Source organism: Miniopterus natalensis, chromosome 1, assembly GCF_054644295.1.
Source record: "Miniopterus natalensis isolate mMinNat1 chromosome 1, mMinNat1.hap1, whole genome shotgun sequence".
NCBI lineage: Eukaryota > Metazoa > Chordata > Mammalia > Chiroptera > Miniopteridae > Miniopterus > Miniopterus natalensis.
Genome location: NC_142081.1, coordinates 145,224,312 through 145,241,452, shown reverse-complemented (window position 1 = coordinate 145,241,452; position 17,141 = coordinate 145,224,312). Strand labels below are relative to the sequence as shown.

At 32.5% G+C, this 17,141-nt stretch overlaps 1 protein-coding gene across 4 annotated transcripts in view; it reads left to right on the top strand.

Annotated features, from left to right (window-relative positions):
- The window catches only part of RAP1GDS1 (Rap1 GTPase-GDP dissociation stimulator 1), a 129,966-nt gene that overhangs the window by 82,301 nt on the left and 30,524 nt on the right, over nt 1-17,141 (top strand). For all 4 annotated transcript variants that reach the window (XM_016211191.2, XM_016211190.2, XM_016211189.2 and 1 more), the window contains 2 exons: nt 8,273-8,401; nt 13,318-13,443. In XM_016211191.2, the coding sequence (XP_016066677.1) occupies nt 8,273-8,401; nt 13,318-13,443 (255 nt within the window). The remainder of the gene's footprint in view (nt 1-8,272; nt 8,402-13,317; nt 13,444-17,141) is intronic.

Below are 17,141 nucleotides of genomic sequence, written 5' to 3'. Positions count from 1 at the left end.
AATAGCAACAATTTCACAGTTTTGATCATATGATTATTCATTTTCCTAGTGAACTCAGTTCAATAACTTGGCTTGCTTATTTTTTTCTTCATAATTAAAATAGGAAGAATAGAAATTATAGGAATAATTACATATAGGAGTAGTTTTGATTAAAAATTAAAAAACATTTTGGCCCTGAGTATATTCTTATGTTTTGGTATTTACATTTCCTAGATGTTAGATGTTTAGAAAACGATTTGCTTTGCATGAGCAAGGAATTATTCCCAAAGTTTACTTACGATGGGTATAAGCTAATAATTCCGTGTATTTTCTGAATACTAAGAACACTTTACCTAACATTAAGGGAAACAAACAAAAAAATTCAAAATGTAAAATTTTATTTTTTCTATTCATTGTCTTTTAAAAATTATATTAATTTTCTAATATACTATTTCAGTTCATCGTTTTCTGTTTATAAAGGCACTGGGCATGCACTTTTAAGTTTGCATCTTTTGAAGCCCAAGTTGTCAAATTAAAGTACTCTGGTGTGTTAAACAAAGTGTGTAAATGATTTTTATCGTGTAGCTGAAAAGTTTAAAAAAAAATCAATTATTTACTAAATGTTGTTTTCTTTGTAAAAACTGTTTGGATTTTTACTGTTTAGCAAGCTGATTAGCAAGCTCCAATTAGAGCTTGCTAATTAATTTACCTGAAGGAGGTTACATTCAGGAAATTCTGCTATAAATGTTATTTTCAACAAATTGTTTTGTTGAAGGTCAGAGCAGTTAGTTGTTCTTGTACCTTCTGTTAATTTTGCCGATTAAAATTGACCAATTAGACAAGGTTAGCTTTTGATCAGAATCCTCCTAAATGCTTACTATAATAATGTTGTTACTTAATGGACAGGCTAAAAACTGGGTTGTGGTAGAGGCATACCAAATGCACATTTTGGTTTGATTGCACATGGTCAGGTATTGACATTAATATTCAGCTTTGGCCATTATAGAATGAACTTCTGAATGAAAGAATCTGAAATTTTATTGTAAAAATATGAAATTATTGTTATAGTTATTTTGTTAATGATACAAAGTTTGGCATTATATTACAGAAATAATACTTTCTCAGATTGTCAGCTTTTAGATTGTTTCTGATCATGATAGTGCATTCAGCATTTTGATATTGAGTAGGTACCCAAATTTAACTGAGGGCAATGGAATAACAAAATATGTTTAGGGTTCCTCATTCCCTAACATGTTTTTCTTTTTTCAATTTGCTTTATCTCTGGACTAGAGAATCATAGATGTTACTGAATATTATTTTTGATACTTCTTCATAGTGAATATTTGAGGTGGCAGAGTTGGCTTTCTGATTTTAACTCATCAGAAGATGTAGAAAATTCCCAAATTGGACTTTTTCTTGAAAGACTCAAGGCCCAAATGGAATTAAGTAACTAAAAATTAAAAACAGCCCCTAACATTTATTTTTTTTCACGTTGTAAATTCTAAAGAGAATAAATAATCTGTTATTCTTCCTTAGTTTTTTTCCATTTGTATATTTTCACTATCATTAGTTATTGCCACATTTTAATATTTCATAAGTATACCTTTACATTTCAACTGACTGATAGGATTTTAACTGTGAAGCACATAGATTTTCTCTATATATGGAATGATTATTTATATTTGAAAATTAATATTTAGATAGTAACTAAAATGGAAAGGCCGTGCCTTGTTTTTATTATTGATATCACTGCACTATTGAAATATGATGGTATCAAAGCATATGAGTATTGACCATACACAAGTTGTGAAGCCAGAGATAAATAATGGATTTTGGCCAAATATCAGTCTCTTTAATTTAGACCACTTAAAATATTCATTCAGAGAGAAACTCAAGGCAGAAATGTATCATTTATAAAGTGACTTGTATGAAAATTAGTAATCCTGATTTCTCACTACAGATAAAATCCAGTTAACATCAAAATGCCTATATTTTATTTATGTAAATTTTAAATTAAGTACTGTTTGAAAAATGGGTATTGGCTAGAAATCAGAAATCTTTGGTTATGCAGCTGTCTTAATACAGTTTGTGTGTTGCTAAATAACTTCTATGTAATTTTAAAGTGTAAAACTTAATCATAGTAATAATGTTCCAGGGTAACTAGTAATATTTGCTTTTTTTAAAACAGTGAGTAAATCTTTTTGTAAAACAGTTTTTATATTAAACACGTTTGTAAGATATACATGCTGTAATGTAAATTAACCTGACATTTAGCTTAATTTGCTGTACAAAAATTTAGTTTTAAATTTATACATACTGTAGATATGGCTTTTCTCTCAGCACTGCCATATGAGAGCAGAGACTGGATTTATTTCTCTAAGTGAGAGCTGCTTAAACAGCTGGCAGCAGTCCCCTTTTAAAACAAACACACACAAATCTAGTTTTAACCTTTAAAAGACCAATTTCTTTGTGAGATGAAAGTGCAGAGTTTTCTTTAATCAGAGTAGATACATCTGTAGAAATTTTCTTTGTAGCAGTATTCATTATAACAAGAGTTGATCTGTAGTAAATAATATAACCTGCAATGAGTCTAGACCAAAAAAAAATCTAGCTTAAGACATAATCACTATAGATGTCATTGGATTGAGAAGAGTAAATGAGTATGCCTCTTAAGAATAATGAAACGTTTTTTTCTTCCTCTTGTGGTTTGTGCTTTGGGGTTTTCTTGTTGCTGTTGTTTTGCATTACACTCACGTAATTTGGTCCTTTATCTCTTAGAAGTTTTATAAGAGGGAAATTTTGCCTTGTAGAGACTTTCATTTTCAGAACCCAGAAAAACACTTCTGAATTCTTTTATATTTTTCATTGTTAACTTTTAGAAAGCAAGGAATGTGTAAATGTATTGTTTTAAACCTCTGGTATTCTCAATTCTACTGAATCTTGAGTCTCTTTTTTTCCTTTGAAATTTCTGTCTGTCATTAAAATGTATAACCTGGGGCTTAAGTTACTGGGGTAATCTTGGTGCAAAACACATAATGCACATTTTGTGTAAAGAAGGCTTTTAAATAATTGGTTTGAAGTTCATTTTAATCATGTAAACATTTTTAGTTTTATATGCTCAACACGAGTTTAAAATAACAGCTCTTCACATTCCTTATCAATCAACGAAAGGACACTCAAGTAATAAAGCCACTGAAAAGGAAGTTTTTACTTCTACCTGCACTTGTGTGTGTATAAAGTTTTTAACCATGAGTCATCCTCTTAGTAGCTGTATTTAAAAAGTCAGTTTACTTTTGAGTGTTATAATAGATCTGTAACTTGCTTAATTTAAGCTCATAAGTTTTACTTCACAGTTATATCATTTCTAATTTATCTTTTCTTGGAAATAAAGCTGTAAATGCAGCAATTAGTTAAGGGCAATTTTTTTCTGCCTTTATTATGCCGAAATGATTTTTCGCAAATTTGTATTAAAACTTCTCATCAAGATTTAGATTTGCTTGTTTTTATTGTTTCAACTGTACATAATTCATCTAACTGTAGATGGGGTTTTATGTGAACCTGTAAATAGAACAGACACTTTTTATACTATGAGTAATATATATACCATATGCACATACTGATGTGGAGACAGTGCGTTTTGAATGGTGTATGTTATTTTAAGTTTCATCATTCATTAAGTCCTACTTACCAGTAAGTTAATAGTTTTATAACATTGTCTGTAAGGGCCTTTTCTTAGGAATAAGATGAACACGTGCTATATAATCTTCTTAAGAAAGGTTTACTTTTTAGTAATTGATCAACATCAGTTGAGTTACTGGAATTCTTGGCATACTTTTCTGGACCTATAATCTATCTATACCAATGTTTTTAAACATTAAACTTAAAACTCAGGGGGAAAAAGGTTCTTCAACTTGAGATCTTCTCTCCAGATCTCCATTCTTTGGAGTTTCCATGGGTGTGACCTGAAGAACTTGGAACCATTGAAATTCAAATGTAGGTAGGTAAGTGTTCACACCAGCGCATGCATTGATTGCCTTATATCTCTTTGTATATGCATCTGTATTGCACCCTTTCAGTGCCTTTCTTTCTCTTCCTCCCCATAGATCATGTAGGGCTTGTGTCATCTTGATATTATGTAATTGTGTAATTCTGTATTTTGGTCAGTATTTGTCTGTGATGTGTGTCAGGAGCAATTTTTAAATGTCTTGAGATGTTTGACATCGTGCTGTCTAAAGACTGTTACACATAACTGTGTGCTATGTATGGGTCTGGGTCACATTTTTTGTGAATTCACAAACACAATACGTGAATTGTGTCTGTTGAGTTCTGAATGAACATTCCTCTGAAATTGCTGATATTCATTGAGGGATGCAAAAAGTCTCATTGGTGCATTATTCGCTTACTCTCTCAAATGTATCTAGAGAATGGGAACTATTTCTGGTTCTAAGAATTTCTTCCAGTTAGTCTTTGACTTAAAAATCATACTCCTGATACCATTCATAATAAATAGCATGAGTGTCAGCTACTATCCTTTGAAGTCCATTCACAACCTCCTTTTGGGCAAATAAAAAAAAAGTGATTAAACTTAGTCATTTGCTTCCAGTGAAAAGAATTAATACTAATTTGTTCCACACAAATAGGATTCCTATTTAGCCCTCTCCCCCAAATATTTATTGCTAGCATACTAAGTTGTAACCAAAATAGGCAAATGGACTCAGTCATGGAATATTGTCCTAGGCTTAAGTAGAGTTTCTACTCAAATAAGCAAAATTAGTTCAGGTGCCTATTGTAATTTTGCTCAAAGTATCTGAGCACTAAAATCTAGGATTTCTAGTATGTTTTTTATTTATTTTATTTTTTTATTATCACATTATCAAACACATCATAGAATTACAGAATCTCTTTTCCATGGTTTTTTATTTTTTGTGTGTGTGTTTTTATATGTGTCTATCTTCTATAAAAATTAGATAATTCTTTGGTTCTTAAACTTTTGTCTCAGGACTCTTAGACACTTAAAAATTACTGAAAACTTAAAAGAACTTTTGTTTATATGTATATATGAGTAATATCAATATTTTACTGTAGTAGAAATTTAAGTTGAGATGTTTTTAAAATTATTTAGTACTGCATTTAAAAATAATAAAAGCCCACTATACGTTAACATAAATAATATTTTTATGAAAAACAGCTTTTAAAAATTAAAAATGCTAAAAATAGCATTTATTTTACTGTGTGTGATGGTGAAGAATATAATGACTGCTAATAAAATTTGATGCCACTGACTGCTTTCATACTAAAGCCCCAGCAGTTTACCCTCCAGTGTGTTTCCACCATCATTGTAAATGTCAATACGGTGAACAAGGCAAACAAAAATCTTTGTAAATTTATGAAAGTAATTTTGACTTTATGATCCATGAAAGGGTTTTGGGGATTCCACTTTGAGAACCATGTTCTAGGATGCCTGCTTATCTTGAAATGAAAATTTGTATCAACCTGTTTGAGTAAATTATTTTTTCTTCTTCTGGGCCGTCATTACTCAAGTCTTTTTGCTTGCAATTGGTGTGAACAGACTTTAGAGTTGAGTGTAAATGTTAGTTAGCATCATAGAATTAAATATTAAAGAAAGCACCTAAGTGCTCTAAAATGAGCCTCTCCATTGGATAGCTATACATTTTTCTCTTTATACTTGTGTGTGGTATGTGTGTTGTATGTGAGTATACAATTAATTTGGCTCCTACGTAGCAGTAAAACATCTTCATGAAAGCAACATGATTTTTTTGAATTATGGTGATTCACACCATATGCCATTGTGCTAAGCCACATTTTTTCCTGATCTATCACAGTTTCAAATATTACTGCTTCAATTTGTATGCCAAAGATTGTATGGAACTCTGAAACATTTCTTAACTTTTTGTCCCTCTTTTCCTTGGAACCAAAACTCATAATATTGTAAAAGTAGTCCAAGCCCTACCAGTTTTGCTCAGTGGTTAGAGCGTTGGCCTGTGGACTGAAGGGTCCTGGGTTCGATTTCGGCCAAGGGCATGTACCTCGGTTGCAGGCTCAATCCCCGGATCCCCGGCCCCAGTCGGGGCTCATGCGGGAGGCAACCAATTGATGTGTCTCTCTCACATCAATGTTCCTCTCTCTCTCTCTCCCTCTTCTCTCTCCCTGCTTCCACTCTCTCTGAAAAGCAATGGAAAAAATATCCTTGAGTGAGAATTAAAAAAAAAAAAAAAAGTGGTCCACGAAAGTGGTAGAGATGCCAAGTTAGAACATGAACATCATCTTCCAAGTGGATTCTCCTGTTATCTCCTTTGTAAAATGTATTCCTGTGATGTCCCCGGACTGTTGGATTTTTATAGTTTGTACCAACAGTACTGAGGGTTTGTGTGATGCTTACATATATGCAGATATATAGTGGAGTTTGACTCACACTCAATGCATGCGCTAGTGCTCACGCTTACATACCTGAAATTTAATGATTCAACAGCTCTGCCGTATTTGAAGAGGTAGTCAAAATGAATAAATAAATAAGTGAAAGTTTATAATACTGCTAAAGAACAAGGATCTGCAGAGGTGACTCAATAATAAGGAACTCTTATCTACTGGTAAGTAATCCAAATAATTTCTAACTTGGAAAGCTTCTTGGTGCATGATCATTATAAATACTGTAACCATATACAGGTATTCTGCCAATATAACATACAGGTATAATACTATACTCTATAACAAGTAATTTGCCTGTAAGATACTTTTTGTGAGTCATTCATTAGTTGCTGAATTGTATAGTTAGAAAAAACATTCAATATCAAAAACATAAAACCAAATCATTTTGTTGAATATATTATTTTATTTCTCTCTCTCTTTAGAACAGACTTCATAATTCCATTGCAAAATTTGAAATTGTTTTAGACTATTTGAACTCTAAATGTAAACTTCCCTTTTTCTGAGGCCTGCTTTCTATTCTTGTTTTGGTAATAGGCCCCTTTTTAGTATAGATGGGCCCCCACAACTGTACCACATAATATTTGTAAGTAACCACTCAGCAGTTTCCAGGGGCATCAGCCTCTGTTGGCTGTCTCTTCATATTTCACTCTAAAAGCAGGAAAAATTAACTATAGAGACCACCAGGCAAATAATCAGCTGGCATGTGATACAGCTCAACCCTGTCTATGTTTTTTGCTGGTGATCACCCAAGCACCTCCTTATCCATAGGTTAACTATAAAGAGTAATAAAGAGATTAGTAGGCAAACTCAAGGGAAGCATGCTATGAGGGAAATTTGTTTTGTATTCAACAGATTTTTATCTGTAGATTCCCAGTAGGTAACTTAATAGAATTGGAGAAAATTATTTGCTAGAAAATGGCATATAATTTTTAAAAGAAAAGAGATTTTGAAAGCATCCCTGTATCTTTGGATGAACCAGTTATTAACAGGAACTTTGTGTTTTGCATAGACATGTGAGTGTTTATGTCTTTCTTAGCTTATTCTAAAAGGCAGTACTTTTGGTTTATATACTTTCAGTTTTGTTATAGGTATTCTGTTGTAGATGAAGAGCCAGTATGGAAATCCAAGTCATGTTAAGTACTTTAAAACCAATTAGTTTCTTAGAAAATGAAGACAAGCAGTGATGACAAAGCCATATTGACCTCATTCTCTTTGCTTCTCAAGCCAAATTTCCCTTTCTTTGCTAAGATGATTGTTACTATTATTAAACAACAATTTGAAAAGAAAAACATTTTAAGTAACCCTTTCTTTCCTTGTTAAAAACTACTTTTCATCCTAGCAGTCATGGAAGAATGCTCTGCTGCAGTTACTCAAACAATAATTTTTGTGAATTACATACTTTCTATATTTTATTAAGTAATTGTAATGGTCTTCTCTTGGTCTTTATTAAAACTTGCTTTTTAAAATGCTTTTCATATACTCTGATTTCCTGTAATACAGATGTTATCTGTCTAACCTTTTTATTTAAAAACCAATGGTAATGTTTAATCATTTATGCATCTTTAAAGCCTGCTCTGTAAAGATATAAGACCCTGCTTTTTCAAAAATACTGTTTGACATATTATTTGAATTATTTTTATTTCTAAATTTCTTTTAATGGAAAAGATTCAAGACAACTCTTCTGAACTAATGTCTTAAAATTTTTCAAGACAATTATGCGAATGGACTTAATCTTACTTTACTGTAATTGAAATAGTATTTAGTTTGCAGTAGAGAAAATAAGAGGTGTTTTTCTTACTAATGTCTGTTTGGTACATAAACACTATTCTTTGTTTTGTTGTTACAGATTCCCTTCAAGCTCAGCTTATCAATATGGGTGTTATTCCTACCTTAGTGAAATTACTGGGCATCCACTGCCAAAATGCAGCTCTTACAGAAATGTGTCTTGTTGCATTTGGCAATTTAGCAGAACTTGGTAAGTCCTAGTCATGAACCACTAATGTAATTAACCTATTAATGTACTTAAATAAATTTTTCTTTAGATATTAACAACATGGAAATCCATTTAGATTATATTAGTTTATTTCTTTGAGTCATGGTAGATATTTGCTTCAATGTTAAAGAAATGTAGATCCAATTATATCTTATGACTGTATCATTTAAAATTGAGAGCTACTTTGTTTCCCTAATTATTTTATCTATTGAGGTTTAAATGTTACACTTATATATTATTTAATAGAGTTGAACATTTAAAATGATCTCCCTTGACTTTATTATTTTTACATGAGGGATCGCCTTAAAATCAAATAATTGTATTTCCAGGGTAAAAATAAAGGACTTCATAATTTATTACATTGTCAGGTGAAAAGGAATCTATCAGACGATGGTTCTTCCTTCTCTTTTAACAGAATCCCTAAAAATGATAGGGGACTTTTTCATAAGAATATATTTGTAATGGAATATACAAAGTTATGAGAAATCCTTGAAAATCAGAAGGCAGGCAGAAACAGACCAGTGCTGGAAATAGTCCAGTCATAGCAGAGAGGAGGACTGATAACCCCAGCATCCCCATCTCTTCTCTTTGTTTTATTTTCCTCTATATCATGTATAGTAAGTACCCTTTCTTCTCTCCTTCCCGTGATTCTTGATAGAAAGTTACAACTTCTAGTTCGAATCTAGCGCACAACTATGTTCATAATAAATTATTTATTATGGGGACAGTGAAACCAAATGGTATTTTGTCATAGCTACATATAATAGCTACAGCAAAAAACAAATCTATTAATTACCCCCATTTTATAAGTAAATAAACAGAAGCACCAGAATCTAAACTTGGATTTTCTAACTGAAAGTTCATGTCCTTACACACTGCTCATTAAAATCTTGATTTCAGTACTTTACTTTTGCTTTGACTTCAAGTTAAAAGAATAGGGATTATCACAGTTAATTTTTAAAAGTCATTCTTTTTCAGTGGGTTCATCTGCTGGTATTTGCGAATCTTCTTTCTTCTGCTTTTCTTGTTTTTCGTACTGTTTCATTATTTCCGTTATTCAAGTAAGACTAAGAATAAAAGAATATTTACTTTTCACAAGTTATTATTTTCCATTATTAAAACGGAATGTGAGAGTTTGTGTTCAGTATAGTTTGTAGAAATAAAACAGAAATTGTGTTAAAATCCTTGATAATGTCAAAACTTTATAATGGAAACATAAACAACATTTAGTATGAATTGCCTCTGTTGAGGAATCAGGATTTGTTTGGGAGATTTCGTAGACCACCTAAGTTCACTTTGAAATGTCACGGCCTGGGCCTAAATCCACCTCCCTGGTCTGTATTAAAAAATGGATATGCACCCAGTTTAGTTCAGCCCAGTTTCATACTCTGTTCCCAGCTGTTAATGCCCTTTCCCCATTTGGAGGAGAAAAGAGAATCTTCCTTTATTTACTAAGATTTTTAGAGTTTATATCATGAGTCTTGTGCCCATGCATAAGGTTATACATCAACACCAAAGTAGAACATGTGTGCCCCAGAATACTTTTTCTCTCTTCAGTGGGCTTTACTGCCTGTGAGTTAACAAATCACACTGTATTATTTTTATTGACACAAGTATCAAGTTCATATCACATTCCTGGTAGTACGAGTATGGAATTCTATTACACTATCGTAAATCTAAAGTACATAATTTTCTAGATTAGAAGGGTCTGTCAGATGCCTAGCATAATGGATGAAAATAGGCCCCGACCGTGGCATATCAATGAAATTTTAGAATAATGGGGACGAAGAGGACATTTTACAAGCATTGTATACAAAAGACTGTGAATCAATACCCATCAAATGTCCCAAAACAACACTGGCAGCCAGAAGACAATGGAGTTACAATAAAGACAGTGTCAAACATGAACACCTCAGAAAATTGATATATTTCATACCTTTCCTCTGCAAACTGCTGGAAGACATGTTCCACCAGAACAAGGGATTTAAATTACGAAAGAAGACAACATAGGAATCTGGATACGAGATATCCAATAGAAAACATAAATTCCTGGTAATGTGGTCACATGAGAGGCCCAAATGGTCTATGTTCAAAGAGCAACCAGTCCAGATGAGAAAAAAATCAGAAGGCTGATGGAGTCAGGGTTGGGGAAATCCTTATAGGAGATGAAATTGATTGAATGCCTAAAGTGAATGCTCTTAGTAAGAGATGATTAGACAACCGATGGAGAGTTTGGAGTTAAATTAATGATAAGAACTTAGAAAACTAAACAAATGAGAAAATAATAATTCCAGGGAAAATGAAATAGTGTATTATTAAAATACAAATAATTGATATAACCAAAATAATTAGAGTGAGACTATGGAGGGATATGGTAGAGATGGGGAGAAAATAAGAAAGCTGATGTTTTTACCTTTCATAGAAGAAAGTCAATCAAAAATACCTAAAACTAAAAATCAAAAAGTGACAATACAAATGTTATTTAAAGATGTGGCGATAAATACCAATGAATTGGCTAGAAGAGCTTTATGTGCTTGCTCCTTAGGGAGAAGAAATGGGGGAGAAGGACTGCATTCTATTGGTAATATAAATTATTAGGACTAACTATTTGAACTCATGTATTATCATGATAAAAGCCTTTAGAAAATGAAACGGCTTGCTAAAGGCCGGTTAAGGACCCATGGCATTTAATTAAAATATAATGTCCAAATCATGCTTCATGCTGCCTTTTCTCTCAATCCACCTGCAGGATAAGTACAGATTTTGTTCTTTAATTTCTGTATTAATCATAGTACATTTGTTTCCTTGTGCTGGCAAATGGCCTGCATTACTTAGCAGCAGATTTGTGTTTTTTCTTTCTCTTTTAAAGTTGAATTTGCAGTATTTTCTTTTGATGTTGACAGAACCTAACTCTTCTGTTAATTTACTTGTTCATTCAGTCACACATTCATTCAATTTCCTTTGAACACTTGCTGTGTACTGGACACTATACTGTACACCCTGTTTTGTTTTTAAATATATATATTTTTTATTTCAGAGAGAGAGGGAGAGAGAGAAACATCAATGATGAGAGAGTCTTTGATCTGTTGCCTCCTGCACACCCCCTGCTGGGGATCGAGCCCTCATCCTGGGCATGTGTCCTGACAGGGAATCGAACCTTGATCTCCTGAATCATAGGTTGATGCTCAACCGCTGAGCCATGCTGGCCGGGCTACAATGTGTTTTTTGTAGTTAAAATAATATACAGTGTCCCTGCCCTCAAGGATCTTACAGTTTAGTCAGTGATACGGAATTTTTTAAATGAATTTACAAATAAATAAGCATATCGTTATAAATTATGATAATTGCTAGTATGAGAAATTAATGGAATGAGGTCAGGGACTAATTTAAATTAGAGGCATAGACTCTAGGTGGGAAAGAGCATTTTCAGACAGTCAAGATTTCAAAATGTTTACTTCCCATGCACAATATATAGTAGCTTTCTCAGGAGGATGCCTTCACTAAAACAAAACAAGTGAAGGTGAAAGTATATAATGGAATATCTCATACAGGAAGGAAAAGAAAGGAGTCATCAGAATTATTATGAGAAATTCCAGGATGTCAGCTATACCCCCAAAACAGAGCAACCAGTGCAGATTGAATTTGTTCAGAATTTTTTTTTTTAAAAGAAACTTCTAGATAAATTAATAGCATATCTGATGCAGCAAAAAAAATTGAGAAGATAATTAGAGAAAAATGGAAATGGATTCCAGTTGTATTTTGGAGGCAGATTGGTAGACTTTGGTAATCCATTGTATGTAGGGTTGAATGAGAACAAGTGAGAAGTGACTCCCAGGTTTCTACCTACATAGGTGAATAGAAAAAGTGTTCAGTTACCAAGTTAAGGAAGTCTGGAGGAAGAATAGAAATCAGGGTAATATCAGAAGTCCATTTTAGACATTGAGTTTGAATGCTAGAGATATTTAAATGGAGATGTCAATGACCAGTCAAATAAATAGTGTGGAGTCCAGAAGAGGGCTAGAGAGATGGTTGTGTAAGTATTAACATACAAGGACTGTTTTGATACAGTGGAAAATAATTACATTGCCTAGGGTAAAACTAAGGACCAAAAAGGTAAGAAAGCAAAGAATCAAATCCCAAGGAACTGGAATTTATAGAGGTCTGGTGGGAAAGGAAGAACAAGCAAAGGATACTGCAGAGAGTAGATGTGGGCCAAAACTAGCTTGAAGTGGGTTTAGGACGCTTGTGAGTTAAGAAAGTAGAGTGTGTGTAAGCAATGCTATCGAGAAACTTGTTTGTGAAAGTGAACAGAGATGGATGGTATTTGCAGAAAAGTGGAGTCGAGGGAAGGTGTTTGTTTTTTTATATTGCTTTTTTATGTGAGGCTTAGAGTGTAGAGGAGAGGTTGGAGATGTGAAAGAGTCAATAATGAAGGGGACACCAAGTATATGTGAAGAATTGATTGGTCTTTAATAATAGGCATGCCAGGATACTGCAGTGCAAACACACACCATTTTAATGATATAAAGATCAGATCATAAGTCACCTTTAATTCAGCCATGTAAAGTTCAGTCTGTTCTGAGTAATAATTTTTTTTTCTTTGACTAAAAGCCTTGAAACTGAATTTAAAACTTAGTGATTTTATTGTTGCTATGGTTACCTGTGTATAATGCTAGTGAACATTTTTTAAAACCTTGAATATAATTGGGTTATAACGTTTTCTTTAAAACCTTAGACATTTTTCCTTCTCAGGAGCATTAAAGAATGGATTTGATTATTTCTGTATTTGAAGGGTGTTTGTCAGTAGTGTTATAAAATAACCAAGTATTGAAAGTAATTGGAAACAATTTCTGGGTTTAATTTTGTTTGCATACACTAAACTTTATTTTTTTTGGCAGAGTCCAGTAAAGAACAGTTTGCCAGTACAAACATTGCTGAAGAGCTGGTAAAACTCTTCAAGAAACAAATAGAACATGATAAGAGGGAAATGATTTTTGAAGTCCTTGCTCCTTTGGCAGAAAATGGTGAGAAAATAAATGTACCTCTTGATTATTTTTTTTAATCATCTAGGCTTTTTCTGGGTTTTTTTTCTAACATTTAATTGTCAGCTAGTTAATTGTTTTATTAATGATACAAGTTTGATTTTTGGATATCTCTGATGTCAGCTACATTATCTACTTCATAACTAAATACCTGCATTGGCCAAAGCTACTGTCCAAGTTCCTTTAACTTGAAAATCCTGGCAAAGATGGTTCTGTAGCTTACACATTCTTATGCCAGTCTGGAAAAGGCAGCTGAGAGCCTGAACTCCACTTATGTACACTTGCAGAGCAAAGGGGATAAAAGTTGAAGTTCTAGGCCTGTCAACAGTGTGGACACTGGCAAACTACTACTGTTTGGGCAAAAAAAAATCTTAAGGGGTACACCCAAGGAATAAGAGTGAATTAGAGTAAATAAACCATCCCATATAAATAATTTTTCAAGTATAGTGTCTAGCACATAATCAGAGAGGACTAGACATATATGGAGATGACATTGTAAGCAAGAACCAGAACTAAGAACAGGCAACAGCAGCAAATCTTCAGATACTGGAATTATTAGACATTGACTCAGAATAGATATGCTTATTATGTTCAAAGAGTTAAAAGCAGGTTTGAAAATTTTAGAAGGAAACTGAAAACTATAAAATATGACATGGCAGATTTGAAAAAAAACACAATTGGAAATTCCTGTATTGAAAAATACAACCCAAATTAAGAACTTAATGGATGGATTTCCTGGCAGATTAAATGTAGTTGAATTAGAGAACCAGTGAACTGGATGATAGGTTGAAAGGAAATCCAGAAATAAAAGACCAATATACATAAAACAGAGAATAAAATTAGCAGCTTTCATATACATTTTTTGGAGTCCCGAAGAGGGTGGAGAGCAGAGGATTTATTTAAAGAAATTTTGGTAGAGAATTTACCAGAAATTATGAAAGATATCAAAGATCCGAGAAGCCAAATGAATCTAAAACATAATAAAAAAAGAACTCTACATTTAGATATATCATATTGAAATTGTAGAAAAACCAATGACAAAAATCTTAAAGTAGCCAAGAAAAAAACAGCTTATTTTAAAAGGGGCAACATTTCAACTGACAACTAACTTCTTGACAGCAATAATGAAAACCAGATGACAGTGAAACAACATCTATGTACTGAAAGAAAATAAGACCAACCTAGAATTCTAAACACAGTGAAATACTCTTCAAAAATGAAGGCAAAATAAAGTTATTTTCAGATGAAAAGCTGAGAAAGTTCACCACCAATATACTCTCAGTAAAGGAAATTTTAACGGGTATTTGTCAGAAGGAAAATCCTTCCAGAAGGAAGATCCTAGATACATGGGAGAATAAAGAGCAAAAATCTAGTAGATACATAGATAAATTTCATGAACACTGAATATATAAAATAAAAACAATTTATGGTGAAGTTTAAAATATATATGTATATAATTTAATATATACCACAATATGAATATATAAATCTTGGAGGAGGTGAAAGGTGTTAAAGAGTCCCAAGACCCTTGTATTATCTGGAAGAAAGTATTAGTAGACTCTGATTATTCAAAGATTTCAACTTTTAAGGTGACTACTAAAATAATTTTTAAAAACTATCTGTAATTATCAAACTAATGAAAGGATTTATGGAAAGATTTTTTTAAAAAAACAAACAAAACTCTTCATCCAGAATAATAGAAGAGAGGAGAGGAAAGGGACCATGGAAAAGGGGGGGGGGTACAAATAGGGCATAAAAATATACTAGATTTAAGACAGTGTTTCAGTAATTATATCAATGCACATGGCTTAAACGCTTTAATTAAAAATCCAGTTGTCAGCTAAATTTTTAAAAACCAACTGTACTTTTTAAAATAAGCAATACTTCTTAAATATGAGGATACTTAAAAGGTTGAGAATAAAAAGACTGAAAAAATACACCATTTAAACCTAAAGAAGGTTGAGGTAGTTATATTAACTGATAAAATAGATTTCATGATTAAAAGACTTACTAGAGATAAAGAAGTTGACTCCATATGTGATGAAAGTTCCATTTCATCTGGAAGCTGTAACATCTATACATTACCCCAAAAGGCATGAAGCAAAAGTATTTAGGACTATATGGAGAAATAGACAAATCCATAAATATTATAGAGGCTTTTAATACTTCTTTCAGTAATTTCTAAAATGAGCAAATTAAAAAAAAAAATGTTATAGAATATGTGAACAACATGATTATGAAAATTGATTTAATGTACATATTTTAGAACACTTTACCCAGCTGCAGAACCCTTTCTTTTCAAGTACAAATGAAACATTTAAAAATATATATAGTCATGAAACAAGTTTCAGCAAATTCAAAGGATTGCAGTCTTACAGAGTATGTTCTATGTTTAGATATTTAAAAACACACTGCCAATACCTAGGAGGTCAGAGAAGACTCATGATGTAAATTAGGAAATTTTTTTAATAATGAAAATGAAAATACTGTCTCAAATCTTATGTGATGTAGGTAAAGCCATACTTAGAGGGAATTTTTTTGCTTTAAATAAGATAGAAAAGGAAAAATGTAAAAGCAGTGAGCTTAGTATTCATCTCAGAAATTTAAGGGGAAGAAAACATGAAGCCAAATAACATAGAAGGAAATCTAAAGATTTATTTATTTATTTTGCTAATCTGAAATTAGAAAATACATAATGAATACAAGTATATAAATCACCAAAGTTGAGTCTGAAGTAAGTTAATAAAACTGGTAAGTCCCTCATAAGTTAATCAGGAGGAGAGGGGGGGAGAGAGAGAGAGAAGGCACAAATAACCAAAATCAAGAATGTAAAAGATATTACTACATATACTATTAAGAGGGTGTCATGAACAAGTTGATGCCAATACATTTTAAAGTATGGATGACACAAGAAGAAATGGAAAAGCTGAGTAATCTTAAATTTTTCCAGAGAACAAGAAAAGCAGATATACTCACCAGTTTATGAGACTACTATAGTCTTCTTTATACCAGGTACAAAGACAATACAAGAATAAAAATTAAATGCCATTCCCACCATGAACATAGATGTAAATTTCTCCTTAAAATTTTTGCAAATGAAATCTAGTAATATATTTAAAATTGATCCTCATAGCAAATTGGACTTACTCTGAAAATGCAAAACAGTTTAATATTCAAAAGGCAGTCTGTATTTTATTACATTAAAAGTTGTTAAAGGGGAGAAATTATATGATCTTAGATTAAGAAACATTGATACAATTAACTATGCATTCATGAGTTTATTTATTTTATTCGTTAATCCTCACCCGAAGATATTTTTTCCATTGATTTTTAGAGAGAGTGGAGGTGGGGCGGGGGGTGGACGGACGGACACATCAATATGAGAAAGACACATTGGTTGCCTCCCGTGTGCACTCCCACCAGGGCCAGGGGTAGAACCGGCAACCGAGGTACGTGCCCTTGACCGGGAATCAAACCCTGGACCCTGCGGTGTGCTGGCTGATGCTCTAACCACGAGAACACTGGCCGGGGCACATTCATGATTTTTAAAAACTCTTTGCAAATCAGCACTAGAGGAGAATTAAAAGGATATATACCAGAAGCCTATAGGAAACATAATGGTGAAACAAAAAGCATTTTCTTTGAGATTGGGAATGAAAAGGATCACGACTTCTTCTATT